The sequence below is a fragment of the Salmo salar genome, chromosome ssa15, assembly GCF_905237065.1.
Source record: "Salmo salar chromosome ssa15, Ssal_v3.1, whole genome shotgun sequence".
Lineage (NCBI taxonomy): Eukaryota > Metazoa > Chordata > Actinopteri > Salmoniformes > Salmonidae > Salmo > Salmo salar.
The window spans coordinates 43961328-43984334 of record NC_059456.1 but is presented as its reverse complement, the minus strand read 5'-3'; the positions used below and the strand labels follow the sequence as shown (position 1 = coordinate 43984334).

The window sequence follows — 23007 nt, the reverse complement described above, 5'->3', positions numbered from 1 at the left end:
ATCCCTCAGTGAAAACATAGCGACTGGAAGCCCCCTTTGTCGTCACACTCCACTTATTCAATCCAGGCTGGAGAGAGGGAGGGCAGGCCAGACAAAAACAAGCAATTAGCAGAAGGAGGAGGCCGAGACACAGGGCCTCTCAATAGGGGTCTATTGATGTGCAAAACGATCTGGTGGCGGCCTGCATAAGTGTGGCAACCATGTCAGAGGACGTCATAGGCAGTGGATGGCAGATTAAAGAAGTGAGAACAGACTGAAAGGATGAGAAAAGGCAGCTATACTGAGACGAGAGGAAAATGATTGCACAACGAAAGTAAGCTATACTCTGAATCACTATTCACATCATGAAGAGCATTTTACTGGTTGTAGTTGAAGTGATTTAAGTTTAATGCAGTTGATTGGCGACGATTACAAAAACATTATATTAAGCAGGATATTCAAACCTTACAATCCAAAAGTAGTGTGAAACTCACTCATAAGCAACATGTAAATGTAGGCTTTTTTTTGCATGTGGTTTATGAGAACTCCCCCGTGTTTTCCTCCACAGTGAGGAAATTGTGAATAGCGACCCGGAGTATTAAACCCAAGCTAGCAACATAGCTCATTTTCAACTGTGGCCCATGTGAAGAAGATAAATCTTGACAATAATACCAAAAAGGACACTCCGGTCGCTACGTACCACCAACTCGGAGAACATGCCGTCCAGCTCATCATAGCCTGGCATGGGCAGTGAAGGCTCCATGGTCTGCAGGGCGAAGTCCTCACGCAGCTGGTAGGTGATCTCTGGGTGGTCGCTGCCACTCTGGAAGCAGCAGAAGATGAAGGAGATTCCGGCGCCGCCGCCACCACCACGCTTCCTGGGGGCCATGGCTACCGCTGGTGCAGCAGAGGGTTCAGGCTTGGGGGGAGAAGGGGGTGAGGCTCTTTCTGCAACACCTGCCTCCTCTACCTCGGTGTTTCAACTCCTTTAGAGAGCCCTGTGACGGTACAAAAACGGAGAAGACGGGGTTAAACACAATATCTAAACAATACAACATCCCTGGCTTACACAGCATGCATTGATCATAAGTAGGGCTAGGGTTTTTTCCTACTCTAGGCCCAATTCTTTTTTCCTGATAAGGAAAAAACTTTTAGTTAGCAAGGGCCAGAGATTTTCTGAGCCAAATCACAGAAAAATAGCCATAATTAAAAAGGCTTTTAGTGGCTTGATAGAAACCTCACACTTAAAATGTGAATATTTAAAGAGGTGTCTGTTAATAAAAATCAAAGGGGTGGCACACTATCGCATTTCACTGGTTGTAAATGCACAGCCACTTGTATTGATTTACAACACAGGGTAAAAAGCAGATGGTAGGTGAAATCTAGACCCTCTCCCTCGGGAAGCATCAGCTTTCCTCCCAGGACGTAATGATTGTGTTCAATCAAATTTCAAATCAAATGTATTCATAAAGCCCTTTTAACATCAACCGATGTCACATAGTGCTGTACAGAAACCCAGCCTAAAACCCCAAACAGCAAGCAATGCAGATGTAGAAGCACGGTGGCTAGGCAAAAACTCCCTAGAAAGGCAGGAACCTAGAAGAAACCTAGAGAGGAACCAGGCTATGAGGGGTGGCCAGTCCTCTTCTGGCTGTGCCGGGTGGAGATTATAACAGAACATGGCCAAGATGTTCAAACGTTCACAGATGACCAGCAGGGTCAAATAATAATAATCACAGTGGTCATTGCAGTCTAAAAGTTGCATGTGTAGAGGTCTAAAACAGTCAGTGAAGAGCATGAGAAACACCACAGACATATGGTTCATAAATGCATTTCAACCTCAGGCCTTCTGAGCACAGGTGCTATATAACTTAATCAAACCACAACAGCTGCTCAATGCTAATGAAAATTCTAGAGATACGGTAATATCACGCACGTAATATATGTCTGTCATTTTTATGGGGGAAAGAAACAGAGACAATGTTGTGTAAGAAAGAAAAATTGCATATGGTCAATTCTGTGGGAAAGTCAACTTGAGAATGCAAAAATAGTTATTCGTTTCCAAATGACACCACATTTGTAATTATTTGTTTGAGTGAATGCTTTAGTTCACCAGTTTTAGTAAGACATTTGATGAATTTTGGCCATTACGGAGTAGGACGCCAAGTCTCAAATAAGGCTTTTCAGTCAATCATATTTCATGGCTTTTGGAAAGGGCTCACAGAGCTTCTATTTCTTTCCCCACTTACAGCTGTCCCCCAGTGTTTGTTATGAAGTTGACATCATAATACTTCATTGAACTGTCCTGAGTTTTATTTGAGAGTTCTACAGTCTTTTAGGAAAATGAAAAGTTTTTGTAAAACATGCACCTTTCATCAGATCATCTTGAAACTTACTCTGTTAAGCCAACTTCCATCAAGGTTTTATATGGTTTATAATTGGTATCCTTTCATTGTCAGTATCCTTTTTCAGCATTATGATATAGTCACATCCACACCGGTTGTATGGATACGGATGCATCGTATTCTTGGCTTCAGAAGCATGTGCATGCACCACATTTTGTGTGCTTCTGAGAAATACTCTCCAGACTTTCGAAGAAGCAAATTGTTGATATCATGAAAATTCTGTGTTCTAGGTAAGATTTTCTTAAATGCATTTCTCACACATGGCAGTAGCTTCGTGATAGATTTTTGATAGGTGTTTATCCACAATCTGTGAATATTCCTAGATTGTGTTATTCAAATTAAACACACCCAAAATATGCTGACTTCATCCATTGTCCCTAAACGTGTATTGGCGGTGTAAGCATTTGTATAGTATATTGCCTCATTTGCATGTTTTATTGGAATATTTCAGAAAAGGCATAATACATAAAAAAAAAAAAAAAAAAAAAATGTGTGTCTACATTCAACTGTCCGAGGACAATTTCGATGCATGTGAAGATAAAAAAATGTTTTACCTATTAGGGTATGTTGCCTTCCTGTCCTTAGCCTATGTAGTATACTATTCTGGCTACCTGTAATAATGTAACCCTAAAGTACTCCGCCTTCTGCTGACATTTTTAAAACATTCCAGATGACAACTAATCGATTTTGATCGTGAAATCCGACTATTTCAGACTGTCACATCCATAACAAAGAGCGTAACATCCATAGCGATCGTATTTCCTCTCTAAAGTAATAATGGATATGACAAATCTTTTCCTTCAAAATGGCTATGAATGTTTTAACCTAAGAGTTAAACGCAATAGTTTTCTAATAAGTGAAGTCTCCCGTAAAGCTTTATTTTTTTTTATCCAACATGCTTATATTTAGGAGCCAGTTTTTTGGGGTATACACTCCCCCCAAGGGGAACTACAGACACATACGTCAACATTTTAATTTATGTTTTGTTAGTCCATTATGTGAGACATTCAATTTGTGATTTTGCATGCAAATGTCACATCCATAATGCTGGAATCGCCAATATAGGCAAAAATATCATTTTCTTTATACTTCCATAGTATGCCTCCCCAAGTCCTCCAGAAAGCTATACGGGTCAGCTGTCTCAGCTACAATCTATGATAGCCCTTTGAGCTTGTAACAATTTTCACTACCACTGTGCTACTGTCTATAGCCATACACCAGTCTAGGATCAGAGATTTTATCACAGGGCGGGCCAAGACATGGGGCAGAGGTCACCGCCTCACTCAGAGCTGCTGAAATGTGCACAATTTAGAGACGCAGTCTTATGCCAGCAGAAGATGCTGGGTAAACAACACCTGGCTATATGGGCTCAAGCCATGCCTCACATAGCCCTGTGCTAACGTCTGTTTCCACATTTGTCGCAAAACAAAAATGTGAGCATTCCAGGCGTTGCTCTGTGGGGACATGAACCCTGTGTAGCTTTACTGGGGTGGGTTGAGCCTATATTTCAGATTAATTTTCCTGTACACGCACGGAAGGGATTTGTCATTAACAACTAAAGGATCACACCACCCCACAGTTCATCCAGTCAGCTAGAAAGTTCAAGTGGTGTAACACAGCAGGGTGATCCACAAGTGTAGCATTACTCATGCAGAAGCAGGGAGTGCACACCTGTGCAGAGTGAGGATATAATGACAGAGGTGAGGGCGGCGGTATGGTATCTCAGCCCAGCTGCTTAGCCCGAGGGCTGCGGACAATTGTTGGAAAAACACGGTAGGGTTTCACCTCACCTCGGTGAATGTGTCAGTGTAGCCCAGATAATGAGTTTGCAAGGACAAAGCATGGGGCAAGGAAAACATTTCAAGTTGTAGAAGGTGGAGTCCTGAGTGGTAAAGTTATACACAATAGAGTAAATGTAGGGTCTCAGAGGGAATCGTCCACATTTCCTCTGAGGGGGCCAGGGCTGTGCTGGCATAGATGCCTGACAGACTTCTGGCCACACCACAGTGGCACAGCTGAACCTCAAATCTCAGCTAATCTGACGCCGGAGAGGAATTCCCAGCTGCCTCTTCTTTAAAAAAAAAAAAACTGTCAGACTGTGCTCAGGCCGTGTCTAGACATGCAGCTTTAGTATTCTGATCATAGTGTTCTGATCATGGAATCCCGAACGCGTCATGCATCTACACTTAAATGTGTCTGTGTCCATTGTGTCCGGATTCCCTTTTCCTGTGCTATATTCAAATGCCAATATGCATTCTACAAAACGGTGGAATAGGCAAAATATGATAACACAACAACTGATGGCAGTAGCTAACTACTGTAGCTAACTAGCCAGCAAGCAACGCTAAAGGGATTGCAAAGAAGTTAGCATAACTCTAGCCAAACAAAACAACTTTTTTCCTAAATATTAGCTAGCTGGCTAGCATTTATGAGGCCAGCAAACACATTAATCACATGTATTTCTTCCAACGTTATAATGAAAAGGTGGCTCTCGGTCCCAAAACACACATTTCTGGAGACTTGTGGGAGGAGTGCTGATGACGTCGCCCACTGTATTACACCCAGACGGAGGAGAAATCAGCACACATCCCTACCGCGCCTTCTTATCCACGCCAAACTTGGTGCAAAACCACGCCCACGAGTAACCTAGCAACACTCAAAGCCGTGCTGATTGGTCAGAGTTCGGACTTTCCCTGTGACAAAGTAAATGAGCGTGAGAGAAGAACACTAGAGGGAATCCCCGTGAACAGGGAGTTCGCTCGTGCCTGCCATGCCACGAACCGAAGGAGATGCGCAGTTTCGCGGCCTCGTTTGAAATGATCTAAACAAAAGGCAAGCAACAACTGACTCTGTAGATAGCTAACATTACATGATTGTCATTAATAGTGAATCAATGAAGCTAGCTTTGCCCATTCAGCTTCTTTAATTGTCAGCTAGCACAAATGTCATGTAGCTAAATATCTCAATAGTCCTTTCGTAAACACTTAGATAACCACACTAAGCTAACGCTAGACGATGCACACTACTAGACAGCTTCAGCCCAATCGACATTGTAAGATAAAGAGAACACTGATATAAATCACAGCTTACTTATCTCCAAAATCAATGCCAGTATCCGTGATGTCAGTGCTATCCATTTGATCAGGCTGCCTGCAATTACTCACTAATTGGTCTGATGGTCTGAACGCATCAGACCAGAAAGCAACTTTTTTGCGTCTACACCTGTCTTTTCAATGTGATCTTCGCATTCTGATTGCTGAAGTCACATGTAAGTATCAAGTGTAGACACGACCTGTCTACACTTGACACTGTGATCCTGTAATCTTTAAGTGAAAAGAGTAAGCACCTTTGCATAATGTTACGTATTAGAGCACTCAGAATTGTTGTACACATTCTTAGTAGAGATTCGAACAACAACAAAAAAATACAAAAAAACATTCCTTATGTACATATGATTGTGAATGCAAAATCGGAGGGATGCTAAAATATTGCTGAGGGATAAGACAAACTTCACCAATGTCGACAAGTGTTCAAACACAACCCCTCCTTTTGGGGCAGTCCACCACAGAACGACCAGCTGTGATCTAGCTGTGCATCTCTCGATACTCCAATAGGGTTGTGTGGAACATCCTGACATAGATACTGCCCAATACCAGTGAGAGAAAAAAAAATATGGTCTGGCCGCCACCCGAACTGTGCAAGCAGTCAAGGGTCACCATGCTTTCCTGCCCGCAGCAGCAGCATCAAAACATGGCCAAAACATGCGGCGAACGAGCGAGAGATCTGTCAGCAGCTGTCTCTAGTCCCTGCTGGACCTCCGTGATCAAGCACTTCAATCCAGCAGCAGAAAGTGTGGCTCTGAACGATCGCTGCAACAACAAACTGTAATTTATTGTTGAGTACAAGTGCAGTGCGCAGGTGCATGTTTGAAGCAGACTCAAGTCCAAATGGGAGCAAGCTGGACTCTTAAAGCCAGAGCAAAGCATCTGGAAACGATTCCTACTATCCCTTTGTATAGTCTTTGGTGCATTTTCATATTCTACCATCTCCATCCCTGTGGAAGCTATATTTGCTCCAGAGTCTTGGACACCTGGTCCTCTTGGCTGAACTTATGACCTGTGATATTGTGGTTTAACCAAAAGGGGTGGTTTGGAGAAATGGTTTTGTGGTACCACCTCATTGGTACTGAGCAGTTCAGAAAACACATCTGACAAACACACAAAAAAACACAGTACTATTGAGTCTGCCAAAACAATAATCTCTCTGTGGTAATAGTTAAATACTCTGATACAGGATACCCAAAAGAAAGAGAGACAAAAGTGTGTCCAAAGATAGTCACCCAAATGCCACCAGCCATTTGAAGACAGTCAAAGCCTATTTATTTAGATACAGTACACTATATTGATGCTCATAAGGCAGAGGAGACTAAGACACACAACAACAAGTCTTAAATTGAGTAGGACAAGCTCAACGATGACAGGGCTCCAGAGTGTGACCCTTTCACTCGACTGTGCGAGTTCGATAGGCTATAGCCTAAAGTTTTAAATATACTACACATCGAAACATAAGGAATTGTTTTTTTGATAATTTGTTATAGGTAGTCTTGAGGGACACGTAACTCTGGCTCATTTGGCCAATATCACTCGTTTATTTTTCACATTCATTTTTATAAACTTTATTTCCACAGGGAAAATTATCACATTCCTCAGCAAAGAGGTCCTTAAATCAACAATTTGAACTGCCCCAGAGGCACCATAACATCAAGTTGCAGGGAACTCTGTCCATCATTCCATACATGGGGTGCAAAGAAACTGAAAGCAGATTTACCTTACTCAATAGAGATCTCTAGAGTGAGCCATCCCTGAGACCAGGTCTAGTAGTTTGTACATCTGTAGGTTAACAATGAAGTAAAGTAGGATGGAGGTTTGTGCAAAAGGGCTTTAAACAAAAAGAGTGCAATGCATCTATGTACAAGACTTCAAAAGAGGCCCAGCCTACTTTCTGATACAGAATACAGTGATGTGTACTGAACCTGTTGCACGTAATAAAGCGTATTGCGCCATAATAAACTGCGTCCAATGGCTTCAATACAGTTGCAGCTGCATTCATATAGACCAGGGGTGTCAAACAAAATTTTGCCCCAGGGGGCTGCATTCATTCATCAACGAGTTCTGGAAGGCCACACTGAAAATTGGTTACATTTCCTCGCCATCCAAATTTGCAAAACATGGATAGTTCTCTATCGTTTTGGAATTTTCTATACTCCCGCCTGTCTACCGTAAATTCCGGACTGTAATCCGTAACTTTTTTCCCACGCTTTGAACCCCGTGGCTTAAACAATGACGCGGCTAATATATGGATTTTTCCCGCTTTCAAAAAAAAAAAAAAAAAAAAAGCTAAGCTTTCATTAGACCAATGAAATTGCCGAACGGGTTAAGGTCAAACAACTTTTTTGTTTACTGTTTAGATTAAATCGAGCGCTCTCAAACTTCCCATCATTCTGATTACGGTAGTCATTTTGTCACCCTCATCATGGCAAACACATGGAGAAATGCATATGATGCAGCTTTCAAGTTGAAGGCGATTGATCTGGCTGTTGGAAAAGGAAATAGAGCTGCTGCATGGGAGCTTGGTCTTAATGAGTCGATGATAAGACGTTGGAAACAGCAGCATGAGGAATTGACTCAGTGCAAAAAGACAACTAAAGCTTACTGCTAATTTTTTATTTTTGTTACAAGCCGTGTTTCGTTAAAGCCCGTGTAAAGTTCATTTGTTTAAATTCAGTGGGTGCGCTTAATAGTCCGGAAATTACGGTAGTTTAATTCCAGTGATTATTAGCGAGCTGAACACAGTCAATAAACTGTATAAATGTAGGTTCATTATCATTATTTGACACCCCTGATGTACACAATATCATCATAGACTATAACTGTTATGAATGTTGACAATGATTTTTTTCCCCCCCTGCTATTTAAAGGGCATGACATTGATGGCACTGGCTACGCCAGGTCAGGGGTTTATTTCTCCATTTCGTTCTACTCTCAGATCTGAATGAGTCTCTTACATCCACATGGGTCTGTTTGAGTCTGCTTTCCATGGGCTTTTTTGGACCTCTAGTTGGGAGACCTTGTGAGTTTTAAAGAGCGTGAGTGCAAAAGCAGGAGAGTGTGAAAAATTGTGGGAGAATGTGGGGGTGGGGGAATGTAATAAAGGGAGCGTGAAACGAGGGAGAGAGAGTCTGTGTGCGCCAGATTAGCAGTAATGTCACCGTAAACCTCAGAGGGTTTGCATGTTTACAGTCATTTCATTAACCTGACTCTGGCCCCTGAACTTGCCCCTCTATAAGGTTGTATGTGAAGCGGTCAAGTTCCCCCCCTCCCATTGGCTTGTCAAGACAGGATCACATTCCACTCATATTTTGGAGTGCTCAATGACCCTGAACAACTTCAACACAACAACACCTATCAGCTACTCTCACCTCATATTACTAGTTCTCCCACACTCTTGACCACATTATTACTTGCAATAACATCGCTCTCTTCGATACATGCACACAATTCCACAAACTAACCAAAAACGAATTCTTATTCTGATAGGCAAGTCTACTCCTGGCTTGGTGCGGAGTTTCTGTGTAGAGTAGCATCAAATCTTTGCAGCTTGAGACAAGGGCACAGTACATACAGTACTTGTATCTGAGATTAAGCCCAAGAAGCCTTCACCTATATTAGGTCTTGCAGAGAAAATAAACAGAAGAGAAAAGCCCTAAATGTGGGTGATGCTCATGTTCCTAAACCATGTACCTGACTAAGGAAGGTGATGGATGAATGTGGACAGAGGTGTATCATCGCTGGCAGTCTGGAGGCAACCCCACAAAGGAGGCCTGCTGTGCTACACACATCAAACGAGAGCTGGCACCTTCACTCCAGCGGCCTCCCTCCCTTCTGGCTCCCGCTCTCACATAACCAACCCTCTTCTCGCTCTCCTCTTTCATCCGCTCTCACATAACCAACCCTCTTCTCGGTCTCCCCTTTCATCGCGCTCTCACTTGCTTCTTCTCTCTCCCTCGATCCCCTTCCTCTCTCCCCTGCCTCGCTCAGTTTCTTTGAGATGTTCTGTTTTATCTCTTGGCTTGCTCAAGCTTCAAACACTGTGCCAGATGACCTTTATGGGTAAAAACAAGGAGAGGACTTCGTCTCCATATCGCTTATAACCGTTCCTTCCATTCCATTATGAAAAGATGTTACCATCTTGAGTGCACAGTCCTATTAGCGTATGTTCAAAACTCAGTCTTCCCTCATCCCTTCCCTGGACCAGAAACTGATATTTGATTCATTAATCCAGTCTGGTCCGACGATTCGGCTACCGTCGGGAAAAGGGGAAGTAAAAGTGTATTTTCAGTTTCTGGCCCTCTGGGGCATCGAGAGATTAAATGGCATCCCATTTGCTCCTCTTTCCACAAGACATGTCATGACATCACGTTGACTTTGGCTCACTCAACATGCACTTCTGCTTGCAATTCAATCTGAAGGTGAACACAAAAATCAATGGCTTGGCTAGTGGCTAAAGCGTCGGTGAGCGCATGCTCCATGCTCACACAGAAAATGAATCGCTTGAGTCCAGCACAAGGAAATAACGTTGCGGATAAAGTTCGAAATGACACAATTTCATGTCCACAACATCTAAAGACCTGCATCACTAGCCTATACTAAGAGCGTTGCCCTTTCTAAAAGGCCGTATTTGGGTGTTTTGGGAGCTCTTGTTCATGTTTTATCCACGTCCTGGCAATGCAGAATGAGCATGAGGAAGTCTATTGCCGGTTGGGGTAAGTTTCTCAAAACCATGCGAACTCACCCAAAAAGTGTCTGGAACAGGGTTTCCATTAGCCGTTAATAGCCGGCTTTTGGCCGATAAAAAACCCCCCAAATAAAATTGGGGCCAGCCAAATGTGAAAATGCATTTTAGCCCATTCATTGATTGGAATACCAGTCAAAGCGTAAGAGCTGCTGCTACAGCTCAAAACAGCTTGTTTGTTGCTGATAGAGTGAAATGTGCTTTTATAAGCCCAATCATTGCGCAACAATTCTAAACGCAATCACATCTTAAAAACAGTTTATGGCCACGATTAAAAATAGCAATTTTTATTTCTCAAATGGTAAGTGAAGCACACTTCCCATTCGCCATTCAAATGAATAGGCAACTAAGCAGGCTTCAGCGTGTCACACCACTTTGCAATGAGCTGGATGCAGTAAACATTTTGAAAACATACTTTAAAAACCTGAAAATATCACTACTTTATTGTGAGGCATGTCTTACCTTGCTTCAAAGTAGCTTAGCCAAAATCCAACCAAACATGAAGGCAATTATTTTATCAAATACATCCATTTGCCATTGAAGCCTGTAGCTAATTCTCTATTGGTTTTCAAATCAACTTTCTTTCATTGTCCAGAAGCCAAAGACACAATCCTAGTCATATTAGCAAACCATGCTAGTTGTTGTACTTTCAGATCTCCCCTCTTTCTAAATTTCTAATTGATATTTTCATCTCCATCTCATGAAACAGCTTGCATATGTGGTGCCCTTTTAACAATGGTGTTTCCCTGCTAATTGCGGGAACATTTGCACGTAACCTACTGCCTTGTGTACATTGCTGCGCTTATAATATTAAGAAATAGTAGTTTGTCAACATTTTAAGCTAAACGTTCTGATCTGTTGCATGAGCACCATTGTTTTTTAATGTTTTTAGGATGTAGGCCTACAGGTTGTATGAATTTGGGATCTATTGTCCCACAACTGTCCCAGTCTGTTTGGAATAGGCCATTTCTTGCTGTCATTCTGAGCATCCTGGGTGGACGCCATAATCAGGTTACGCACCCAATGCATATGGGTCCGGTAAATTTGGTTGGATAAATATGAACTTTTCCTTTAATAAAGCAACAAACTGTACACCTAATATGGATATAACCCTAGACTTCTGACTCAAACAACTAAGTGCTGTAAATACATAAGCTATAACACTATGTACTACGTTACCATAACAGCAATTTGGTCCGTTTTAAAAGGGGACTAACCCCGAGTTTGTAGAGTATAACATAATTGCACACGTGAGTCTCGTGAGTGTATGGCAAGCCCCGAACACAAAAGTAACAGAGTTCTTATGAAAGTGTTTGTGTGACAGGGGAGCAGTGTCTCTGAAGTGTGAATGTCACATGGGCGAAAGCCCAAGGTGTTCATGGGAGTGGCGTCTGAGATCCTTCTCAGATTACTGGATTAACAGAGAGAGAGAGACAGAGAGAGAGAGAGACAGACAGAGAGAGACAGAGACAGAGACAGAGACAGAGACAGAGAGAGAGAGAGAGAGAGAGAGAGAGATTTGCTTGGAATTGACTTTGGCTAGTGTTAGGTGAATCAGTGACTGTTGGGAAAAACACATTTGATTTGGGTAAATGGCTTAAGGCCGTCTTTAACCGAGAACACATCAATGGGGCGACAGCTCAGTCATCAACACTTAGTGTCATGACCTAGGACGAGAAAATGCATTTATTTCACTGGCCAACTACGACCGACGGTTCTAAACTCCAATTGTATATAGTCAAGGCTGGACTAGGCAGCTGTAGTACACTGAAAAGTTACCTAGGGACTGACACTGCAGAGTACAGCATGTGATCATATCGAGGAGGTGAAGAACAACAATATGAAGACACATTACAAAAAAAATTGCCTTTTTAAAATGGCAAAATACTGCAGTAAAAAATTTAAAAATGTTGGACAGAATTTGTAGCATACCGCAGTTATACTGAAAACTTTTTTGTAAGGGAAGGAACTCCATTTATCCAAAGACTGTTGTTTTCCAGAGAGTATGAGCTGAGCTCCAAAACGAATGCATGGCATATGGTCTGAGCTTGTGTTCCACATGGAGACCTCTGTACGGTGCGTGGTGAAGTATCAAACTGGTTACAGAGTATGTTTATTTGAGTATAAAGCCAACCCTAGTCTTTCCCCTTACAGAGCCATGGTAAGGACAGTGCATTTGCCCACTGTGGTCACACAGCGTGAGTAAAAGACAAAATCAGGTTCTCGGGTAAACTCAACACGGGTCAAATTCCACACTCCCTCCTGACTGGGGTAATTTAGGGAGTGAGGATAAAAGAGCTGGCTGAAAGACGGGCAGGGTTGTCAATCTCAACAAGACCTGTCGTCCACCCCCCAGTCTAAACTTCACTGCGATGAGTTTGCATTCTTTCCCAGGTCGACCTTCAAATTGAGGTTAAAGAAATGGAAAGCGTTCGGTACAGAGGTTTAACTGCTTTGAAAGTAAACCTGGCCTGAAGTGCTCTGGTGACTCCCTAAATATCATTCATATTAGGGATGGTGCGGCTATTAGAATATTCAAATTGATATTAGTACTCAAATACTTGTGAGAGTAATATGTTAAAAAATGTTAACACTAAAAAGGCTTGTTCAAAATTAAATTAAAATAACCATGTGACATTGTTACATACAAGGTAGTCTCGTGTTTTGGAGAATTTTGTATTGCCAAAACGGTTTAAAATGGTCCACTGGCTCCCTGCGGCAAAATTTGTATTGGATGTTACATTTCAAGAACCCGCCCGTAGAAGCGGTGCTGGGTGTTATGTGCGTCACAAAATCTGGAAGATTGTCCTTACAAAAACAAAATAAATGGCAGTGGGAGAACCTATTCAAGTAAGTAAATACATTTTTTAAATGTAAAAACAAGATGTATTGTTAGCTAGCTGGCTACAGTAGGCCACTTACTAAGCTAACTCAAATGAGCTGCTAGCTAGCTAACTATACACACGGTTTAGCTAAGTGAATTAAATGTCATCAGCTAGTTAGCTAGCTAATAGGTAGTTCTTTTGATGTAATCATTGTAAATTATAAACAGTCTCTAAATGCATTTGTAGATAACAGCCATCTAAAAGGGTGAGATTGCAGCTCCAGCTGTCAGTAAAGTGAGGGTGTAGGCTACAGGATACCCTTACAAAAGAAAGTTGCAGTCAGAGTGCAGTATAATTGCAGTATGCTGCAAATACTGCATACAAAACAACTTTTTTTACTGCAGCAATTTTGTAGTGTAACTGCAGTTACAGTGCAGTAGAACTGCAGTTCAACTGCAGTACACTGCATTTGTTCTGCAATTACTGCGCCCAAAATGCCACAGTCGACTGCAGTTACTGCAGTTTCGAAACTACAATTTTTTTTGTATGGGTAAGGCAGGTAATTTTGTGGGAGGATATTATGAAAAGATTCTCCAGTTACAGTCCCTGGAGGGGAAAACTTTGAGTACGGCGAGATCCAGTAACAGCACTGAAATATTATGTTGCCATCTAATTTTAGTATAATGAAGCCTGTTTCTTTGTGACGTTTTCTGTCCTCATATGGAAAGCTGTGACAGCCTGTTTGCAGATTAAGAGAGTGGTCCCAATAGATGCCTCAAGAGACTAAGGGTATATCCTATATGCCATGGGTTATATGTATAGGCCTACCTATGTAAGCAAATGCTGTATACAAAACAAATACAGTTAATCACACACAATTGGAGCAGGCCAACCCTGCTGGGGTATGCAGGGTTCTGTTTTAGCCCAGCAATAACACACCTAATCCAACTTATTAAAACTTATGAGTGTGCTATTGCTGGGCTGGAATAGAAGTCTGTTCACCATGTAGATCAGGGATCAGTGGAGCAAGGTTGGCCACTGCTGGTATGGACTTTTATTTTGTTCACCTGAAATGATGTCTACATGTTATTTCTCAATTATCTATTGTTGTTTAGACTAAGATATGTTATCATCTTTACATAAAAGTTAGCTTATTTGTACATTTTGAAGTGATGATTCTTTGAAGTTAAGTGTTTAAACTTGTTTGAATTGTTCAACAATTATTCAAAATGAACTAGTGTCAATGTTGATTAATCAGATCACAATCCTGAAATAAAGTGGGGAAGGGGTTGTCTCTAATGTATGTGTTTCTCAAATAAACATTTCATTTTTATCTAGTTGTAAGATCTCAAATCTGTTTTATTTGATTGTCACCCTCTCTCAGTATTAAGATATGGCAATCCATTTTGCAGCTTATCATATGGCATGCATTGCCAATGCAGCCATAGAACTACAGTATTATGGCATTACTGGGCCTCTGTCATCTGAAGCAGAGAATAGCTAAACTCACACACAGTCTAAATGTTGAGCTATAGGTTCTCGATTTAAAATAACACCAGTAGACAATGTATTTGAGGAAAACCATATACAGCACGTGTTGACATACAAAATTGTTTAGTGCAAATCCAACCCTTGTAATTGAAGTACAGGTAGCTTAGCGGTTAAGAGTGTTGGGCCAGTTACCGAAAGGCCGTTAGTCGACTCGTTGATTCGAACTAAGTGGAAAAAAATCTGTCGATGTGCCCTTGAGCAAGGCACTTCACCCTAATTGCTCCTGCAAGTCGCTCAGGATAAGAGCGTCTGCTACATGATTAAAATATATATAAAAAATATATAAAATAAGGAGATTACGCTACAGGAGATTAGCATTACAGATGACATGAGGTTCATCTTATTTTAGCAATGTTGCTTGCAAAAAGGTTGCAGTTGTTCCACATAGACAACACATGGTTGATCTATGTATCACTGACCCTGGATAAACTACCGACTGTCCTAACACAGCTAAACTTTTAGTTAAATAATATACTGTTTTTATAAAAATGTTGTTGGCCTTATAATCGTGAGAGAAATTGAACTAGCTAGTAGCTAGCTAGTTATACCTACAGTTGAAGTCGGAAGTTTACATACACCTTAGCCAAATACATTTAAACTCAGTTTTTCACAATTCCTGACATTTAACCCTAGTAAATATTCCCTGTCTTAGGTCAGTTAGGATCGCCCACTCTATATTAAGAACGTGAAATGTGAGAATAATAGTAGAGAGTGATTTATTTCAGCTTTTATTTCTTTCATCACATTCCCAGTGGGTCAGAAGTTCACATACACTCAATTAGTATTTGGTAGCATTGCCTTTAAATTGTTTAACTTGGGTCAAATGTTTCCGGTAGCCTTCCACAATAAGTTGGGTGAATTTTGGCCCATTCCTCCTGACAGAGCTGGAGTAACCGAGTCAGGTTTGTAGGCCTCCTTGCTCGCACATGCTTTTTTAGTTCTGCCCACAAATTTTCTATAGGATTGAGGTCAGGGCTTTGTGATGGCCACTCCAATACCTTGACTTTGTTGTCCTTAAGCCATTTTGTCACAACTTTGGAAGTATGCTTGGGATCATTGTCCATTTGGAAGACCTATTTGCGACCAAGCTTTAACTTCCTGATTGATGTCTTGAGATGTTGCTTCAATATATCCACATAGATGGCATCATGAGGGAGGAAAACTATTTTTGCGAAGTGCACCAGTCCCTCCTGTTGCAATGCACCCCCACAACATTATGTTGCCTCCCCCGGGCTTGTGTTCCTCGGCTTGCAAACCCAAACCTCCCCCTTTTTCCTCCAAACATAACGATGGTCATTATGGCCAAACAGTTGTATTTTTGTTTCATCAGACCAGAGGACATTTCTCCAAAACGTACGGTATTTGTCCCCATGTGCAGTTGCAAACCGTAGTCTGGCTTTTTTACGGCTGTTTTGGAGCAGTGGCTTCTTCCTTGCTGAGCGGCCTTTCAGGTTATGTCGATATAGGACTTTACTGTGGATATAGATACTTTTGTACCTGTTTCCTCCAGCATATTCACAAGGTCCTTTGCTGTTGTTCTGGGATTGATTTGCACTTTTCGCACGAAAGTACATTCATCTCTAGGAGACAGAACGCGTCTCCTTCCTGAGCGGTATGACAGCTGCGTGGTCCCATGGTGTTTATACTTGCGTACTATTGTTTGTACAGATGAACATGGTACCTTCAGGCATTTGGAAATTGCTCCCAAGGATGAACCAGACTTGTTGACGTCTGCAATTGTTTTCTGAGGTCTTGGCCGATTTCTTTTGATTTTCCCATGATGTCAAGCAAAGAGGCACTGAGTTTGAAGGTAGGCCTTGAAATACATCCACAGGTACACCTCCAATTGACTCAAATGATGTCAATTAGCCTATCAGAAGCTTCCACAGCCATGACATCACTTTCTGGAATTTTCCAAGCTGTTTAAACGCACAGTCAACTTAGCGTATGTAAACTTCTGACCCACTTGAATTGTGATACAAGTGAAGTGAAATAATCTGTCTGTAAACAATAGTTGGAAAAATGACTTGTGTCATGCACAAAGTAGATGTCCTAACCGACTTGCCAAAGTTTGTTAACAAGAAATGTGTGGAATAGTTGAAAAAACGAGTTTTAATGTAAACTGTGTATGTAAACTTCCGACTTCAACTGTAGGTAGCTTACAAGTAGTGATTGGAGGGGGAAACAGTTACATATCGGAATATTATTTTTTACGATATTATTTTAGCAATATCACAATATTATTTTTGCAGTAGTTGGCACCATAACTCCAGTATTTTTCCTTCATAGCTTGTTTTCCATCTTCTTTTCAAATTTGGAGCCAATTTGTTTTCAGCACTTTTATCTCCATGACTGATCAAAACTTGTTCTCATGACTCTCTCTTGTACCTCCACAGCAGACATGTGGCGAGCAATATGTTTAGAACATCATCGCAGTATCGAATCGCAATACATATAGAATCTTGAGAACCGCAATACATATCATATCGGCAATTCCCAGCCCTAGTGTGCAGCCATGACTCCAAAAATGACTGTTCTCCTAAATTCCTTCACTTTAAGCAAACATTAAAACTGCATTACTTGACATGCCTCTAGAGATTCATTACAAGCAAAGTCCTCCAGATATTAAAATTCCAATGCAGAGAGACAATAGTCTATCCTTTCCACACTCCCAGAAGACTTAAACAGGGGGGTTGCTTGTTGTCACAATGTCTTCATGACATATTTCATAGGGTTTTATTAATATAGTTTTTGGCAAAGGACCACCTCAAACAAGGCCATAACTGTAAGATTAGTGCAAATAGTAGGGAAGGGTTGGGAGGGACATTAGTGTCCTAACATGCTTGGTCAGGTGGGTGTCATCCAGGCAGTGTATGTTTGTTTGTCCTGGCCAAAGGGCCTATGAAGGGAGAGGGCAAAAAGGGAAGAGAAAGAAAACAGGTGGAGTCAGGGGGAATCCTTGGAGCTTTGAACTAGACCCTTAGAAAAGCTCACAAATTGCTCATTTGAATCCCAAACAACATATTCTCTGGTTTTCCAATCCACTAAACTGGTCACCGTTCATGCAACTATTGAGCACTATTTCAAAGCAATTCTGTGTACAATACATAGGCAGATCCAGGGGAGAATGACTGCCCCCTCTCATTGAAGCCATAGAAGTTCAAGACCTACTGCGGTGCTGCAGGTATTGTTAGCAGAAAACAGGATCCCCATTATAGTGAAGGGAAAAATGGCAATCTTCATTGTCAATCTTTGTGTAAATAAATAAAAAAATGTGCGAAGACAATCAAGGTACCAATAATTGCTTCTAATACACCAGGTGCATGTCCTTGAACAGCTTCTTAAAAATCGCACACAGAAGTTATAAGGATAATTTAGTTAGCCTGCAGTACCCGGTCGGCCTTCAACTAGAGTTACTCAGTGAGAGAGGCCAGCACTGAGATAGCCTGCAACATCACTTCCTGGAGTAGCTCAAGCTGTGCATGTTATGTCTCCATGAGACACCATCTTATCCTGCAATGTACAGTTTCAAACTGCGGAATCCTCACGATGCCTCAGTTGCCTTGACAACGCCAGCTGGGTGACTAGTTAAAGCTTTGTGTATTATTTAAAATCTCATATTCCACATATTGCCTTTTCTTTAATCCTCCGTTTGTCGTCATTTGTGGGGAGAAAAGTTATTTCTTCCAAATTCGCCAGACAAAATCAAACAAACACAGCTTTAAGGATTCAAAGCAAATTGGATTTGAGAAGGCAACTACTCCCTAAGCAGAGGCCATGCCTACATATTGGCTTAAAAACTAGTAAAGGTCTAATTCTCTGTCATATCTCACACGAAAGTATGGATGTTTAGTATCTTACCTTAAATGTTTTGATGGGGTTTTAAAAATACCCCCAAAATGGATAGATGTACTGTCTGGATGGATGGACTGATGAGTTCTAGGAACTGCCATGACAACCAGCTTGGGGATCCCACTCTCATACACACACACACCTTAACATTACAGACTGATGGGGCAGGGGCAGAGGGGAGGTGAGGAGAGGGATGAAAACCAGAGGAAGGGCTGCACACACATTGGAGCTAGGTTACACAGGAGTCTGCACCACCATTCTCAACTGTTAGTTTCAATCCCTTTCACTATCTCGCCATGTTACATCTACGTAGGCATTAAGTTGAACTATTTGTTCCTTGGATTTGCTGCATCTCCTATGGGCATGTTGATAAAGCAACATTAATTGAGAGAGACCATATGAAGAGTGGAAAATAGCATGCCTGGGAGAGAGAACGCTTGAAGAGACTTCTCTTTTCAAGGTGACTTTCCATTTCATTGACCTCCTTATCTGCATTGCCCCCCCCCCCCCCCGATAAAAATGTATGCCAGCTCATCTCCCTCGCACACGCACACACAGCTCTGCTCTAAGGCTGCATACTCTAGACGAAGCTTGTCATTACGGGGCATTCCCCCGCCATGCAGAGGACAGATCTCTACATTACGAACTGCCCAAGGCACCCCCCCCCTCCCCAACAAACCGCCACCTCCCAATTAATTATACAAGCAGTCACACCTCCCAGCGAGTGGAATAACACACTGAGTGAGATAGCCAACTGAAGGGTTAACAGTCCATCAAGGCCTACACCCCTCGCAGAGGTAACAATCACATGCTGGCATCACACCATCTTATCGGCAGAGATAACAGACAGGCTCGCTGACTGGACAATGCTCAACCCCATTTCTCTCACATCATTACGGGGGAGAATGGTGGGATATCAAATTTAGCGTTTTCTTACCCCCTATTGAAGTGAGTGAGAGTTGCTGTATCCCCTTTAAGAGTCCACGTTGCTGCAGTATCCAGTTTTGCACACGCACATTACTACAGAGCTGCTTCCATCACAGCTTACCAGCGAAACGCTGTTTCTGGGAGCCGTCAGTATCCAGGTAACACACTGATTGGATCTCAGCACATGATTAAAAAGCCTCAAGTGACAAAATTCCCGAAGGTCTGTCCACAATGAAAGGGAGGAAGAATATAGGCCAGCTCTGGTTGGATGTATTCCCAGAGCCCGGTTTGTGGGAGGTTAACAGCACACAGCAAAAGAAGACGTTCCTGTTCTTCCCCAAGCCGGCCGGCAAATGCAGCCTCTCCCTACTATTCCAGAGAATTTGCGAAAACAAATGGTCCATCCCTGCCTCGCTACGTCATAATCTCTCTCCCTCCCCTCTCTCGCTCTGTTCCACCAGCATGCTGTGGGGGCTGAGGGTAAAGGCACAGATGTTACTGGCTTTAGACCACACCCCTTTTCAACAGCCAGAACCATTATAGGACTCAGGCAGTTTAACTCCCTTATGGTTTGCTAAAGTGTTTAGGGTTTGTTTAGAGAAGGGTTGTGAGAAAACGAAGCCTAGGTGTGAGCCTGTGTGTGTGTGTGTATGTGTCTGAGAGTGTGAGCAAGAGAGAGTGGAGGAGAGAGGACTGAGTGTCAGTGAGGGAGTAAAAAATATAGCAATAGATAATGTTACTAAATAATGTGGATGGGTATTTACATACACTACTGGTCAAAAGTTTTAGAACACCTACTCATTCAAGGGTTTTTCTTTTCTTTTTTACTATTTTCTACATTGTAGAATAATAGTGAAAACATAAAAATCATGAAATAACATATGGCATAACCAAAAGTGTGTCAAACAAATCGAAATATATTTTATATTTGAGATTCTTCAAAAAAGTAGCCACCCTTTCTTTACCTTGTTGACAGCTTTTGCACACTCTTGGCATTCTCTCAACCAGCTTCATGAGGTGGAATGCATTTCAATTAACAGGTGTGCCTTCTTAAAAAGTTAAGGAAAGAAATTCCACAAATTAATGTGTTTGAGCCAATCAGTTGTGTTGTGACAAGTTGGAGGGGGGAGGGAGGGGGGTAATACAGAAGCCCAACTTGGTAAAAGACCGAGGCCATAATATGGCAAAATCAGCTCAAATAAGCAAAGAGAAATGACAGCCAATCATTAGTTTAAGACATGAAGGTCAGTCAATACAGAAGATTAAGAACTTTGAAAGTTTCTTCAAGTGCAGTTGCAAAAACCATCAAGCGCTATGATGAAACTGGCTCTCATGAGGACCGCCACAGGAATGGAAGACCCAGCGTTACCTCTGCTGCAGAAGATACGTTCGTTAGAGTTACCAGCCTCAGAAATTGCAGCCCAAAGAATTGCTACAGAGTTCAAGTAACAGACATCTCAACATCAACTGTTCAGAGGAGACTGTGTGAATCAGGCCTTCATGGTCGAATTGCTGCAAAGAAACCACTACAAAGATGAGACTTGCTTGGGCTAAGAAACACCAGCAATGGACATTAGACCGGTGGAAATTTGTCCTTTAGTCTGGAGTCCAAATTTGAGACTTTTGGTTCCAACCGCCGTGTCTTTGTGAGACGCGGTTTGGTGAACGGAAGATCTCTGCTTGTATATTTACCACCGTAAAGCATAGAGGGGGGGGGGTTATGGTGTGGGGGTGATTTGCTGGTGACGCTGGCAGTGATTTATTTAGAATTCAAGCCACACTTAACCAGAAAGCTACCACAGTATTCTGCAGCGATACACCATTCCATCTGGTTTGCACTTAGTAGGACTATCATTTGTTTTTCAACAGAACAGTGACCCAACACACCTCCAGGCTGTGTAATGGTTATTTGACCAAGAAGGAGAGTGATGGAGTGCTGCATCAGATGACCTGGCCTCCACAATCCCCCGACCTCAACCAAATTGAGATGGTTTTGGATGAGACAGCAGAGTGTAGGACCGCAGAGTGAAGGAAAAGCAGCCAATGAGTGCTCAGCATATGTTGGAACTCCTTCAAGACTGTTGAAAAAGCATTCCAGGTGAAGCTGGTTGAGAGAATGCCAAGAGTGTGCAAAGCTGTCATCAAGGCAAAGTGTGGCTACTTTGAAGAATCTCAAATATATTTTGATTTGTTTAACACATTTATACTTAACTCATGTGGAATAATGTAGTATTTCATAGTTTTGATGTAGTCACTATTATTCTACAATGTAAAACATTTTTAAAAATTAAAGAAAAACCCTTGAATGAGTAGGTGTTGTAAAACTTTTGACCGGTAGTGTATATGGGATCATTACACACACACACACACACACACACACACACACACACACACACACACACACACACACACACACACGCTAGCTGAACCCTTCCTCTACAGAGGTTCCTTCTGTGGACAGGTTGTTGTTTTAATTAACTGTAAACATGCTTTTGGCATGTCAAAAAGTGCCCCCGGGACCAAAAATGGCTCCCTCTTAAGAACAGAACAAAATGGTAAAGAAAACTATTACCATAAGGACAATTCCAGCGGTATGGATAGAGCCAAAACGTTTAACTTATGGTTTCACTGTCCAAATACATATGGTGGGGACTGTACATGTGCCTATACCACCAACCTATTTTCTTCATTACGCAGTCAACTTTATAATAAACAGTTTGGGACAGCTGTGAGTGGCAAAACTAGCTTTGTGAGCCTGCCCCCCCCCAACAAAATATGATTGACTAAAAAAAGTGTTGTTTGACACTTGGCATCAATAGGGTGAAAAAATGTAATCATACAATTTCCTACTTACCCTGTTATAAAAAGAGAGCAACTCAACAATATATACAAAGTATGTGGACACCCCTCCAAATTAGTGAATTCGGCTATTTCAGCCACACCTGTTGCCGACAGGTGTATAAAATCAAGCACACAGCCATGTAATCTCTAGACAAACATTGGCAGTAGAATGGCCTTACTAAAGAGCTCAGTGACATTCAACGTGGCACCATCATAGGATGCCACCTTTCTAACAAATTTCTGCCCTCCTAGAGCTGCCCTGGTCAACTGTAAGTGTGGTTATTGTGTAGTGGAAACATCTATGAGCAACAACGGCTCAGCCGCAAAGTGGTAGGCCACACAAGCTCGCAGAACGTGACCTGCTCCAGGTCATGGTCGATTGAGTCTTCCGTGGATCTGTCAGGGTGGTAGGCGAATTGGAGAAGGTTGAGTATGTCGGGGAGGGACGGGAGTACGCTTGGGGCGGAATGTACACAGCCATGGCAATAATCCCTGTGTACTCTCTCGGAAGGTAAATAGGAAGACATTTTATGAATAAGTATTCCAAGTTGGCAGAGCAGAAACTCGCAAGTTCCTGTACGTTTCCCGCGTTGCACTGTGTAGTAGAGCCCACCACATTTGCCAAAGAGAGCCCGCTTCCTTTCCGCTCAAAAAGTATTGTTGCAGGATCTGATGTCCTTCTGGTAGGAGATCCTCGCTCTGAGTTCAAGTTTGTTAATTAATGATTGAACTTGGCGGGTAGTATGCTCGGTAATGGAGGACTAAAACCCTGCAAC

At 42.1% G+C, this 23007-nt stretch overlaps 1 protein-coding gene across 6 annotated transcripts in view; it reads right to left on the bottom strand.

Moving 5' to 3' along the window:
• The window catches only part of LOC106571498 (disheveled-associated activator of morphogenesis 1), a 136720-nt gene that overhangs the window by 70987 nt on the left and 42726 nt on the right, over positions 1-23007 (bottom strand). For 5 of the 6 annotated variants that reach the window (XM_014144661.2, XM_014144665.2, XM_045695770.1 and 2 more), the window contains one exon: positions 680-977. In XM_014144661.2, coding sequence (XP_014000136.1) covers positions 680-868 — 189 coding nt within the window. In that variant the 5' untranslated portion in view covers positions 869-977. Of the gene's footprint in view, positions 1-679; positions 978-19400; positions 19773-23007 lie in introns of those variants that run through there. The other variant, XM_014144662.2, reaches the window with a different exon arrangement.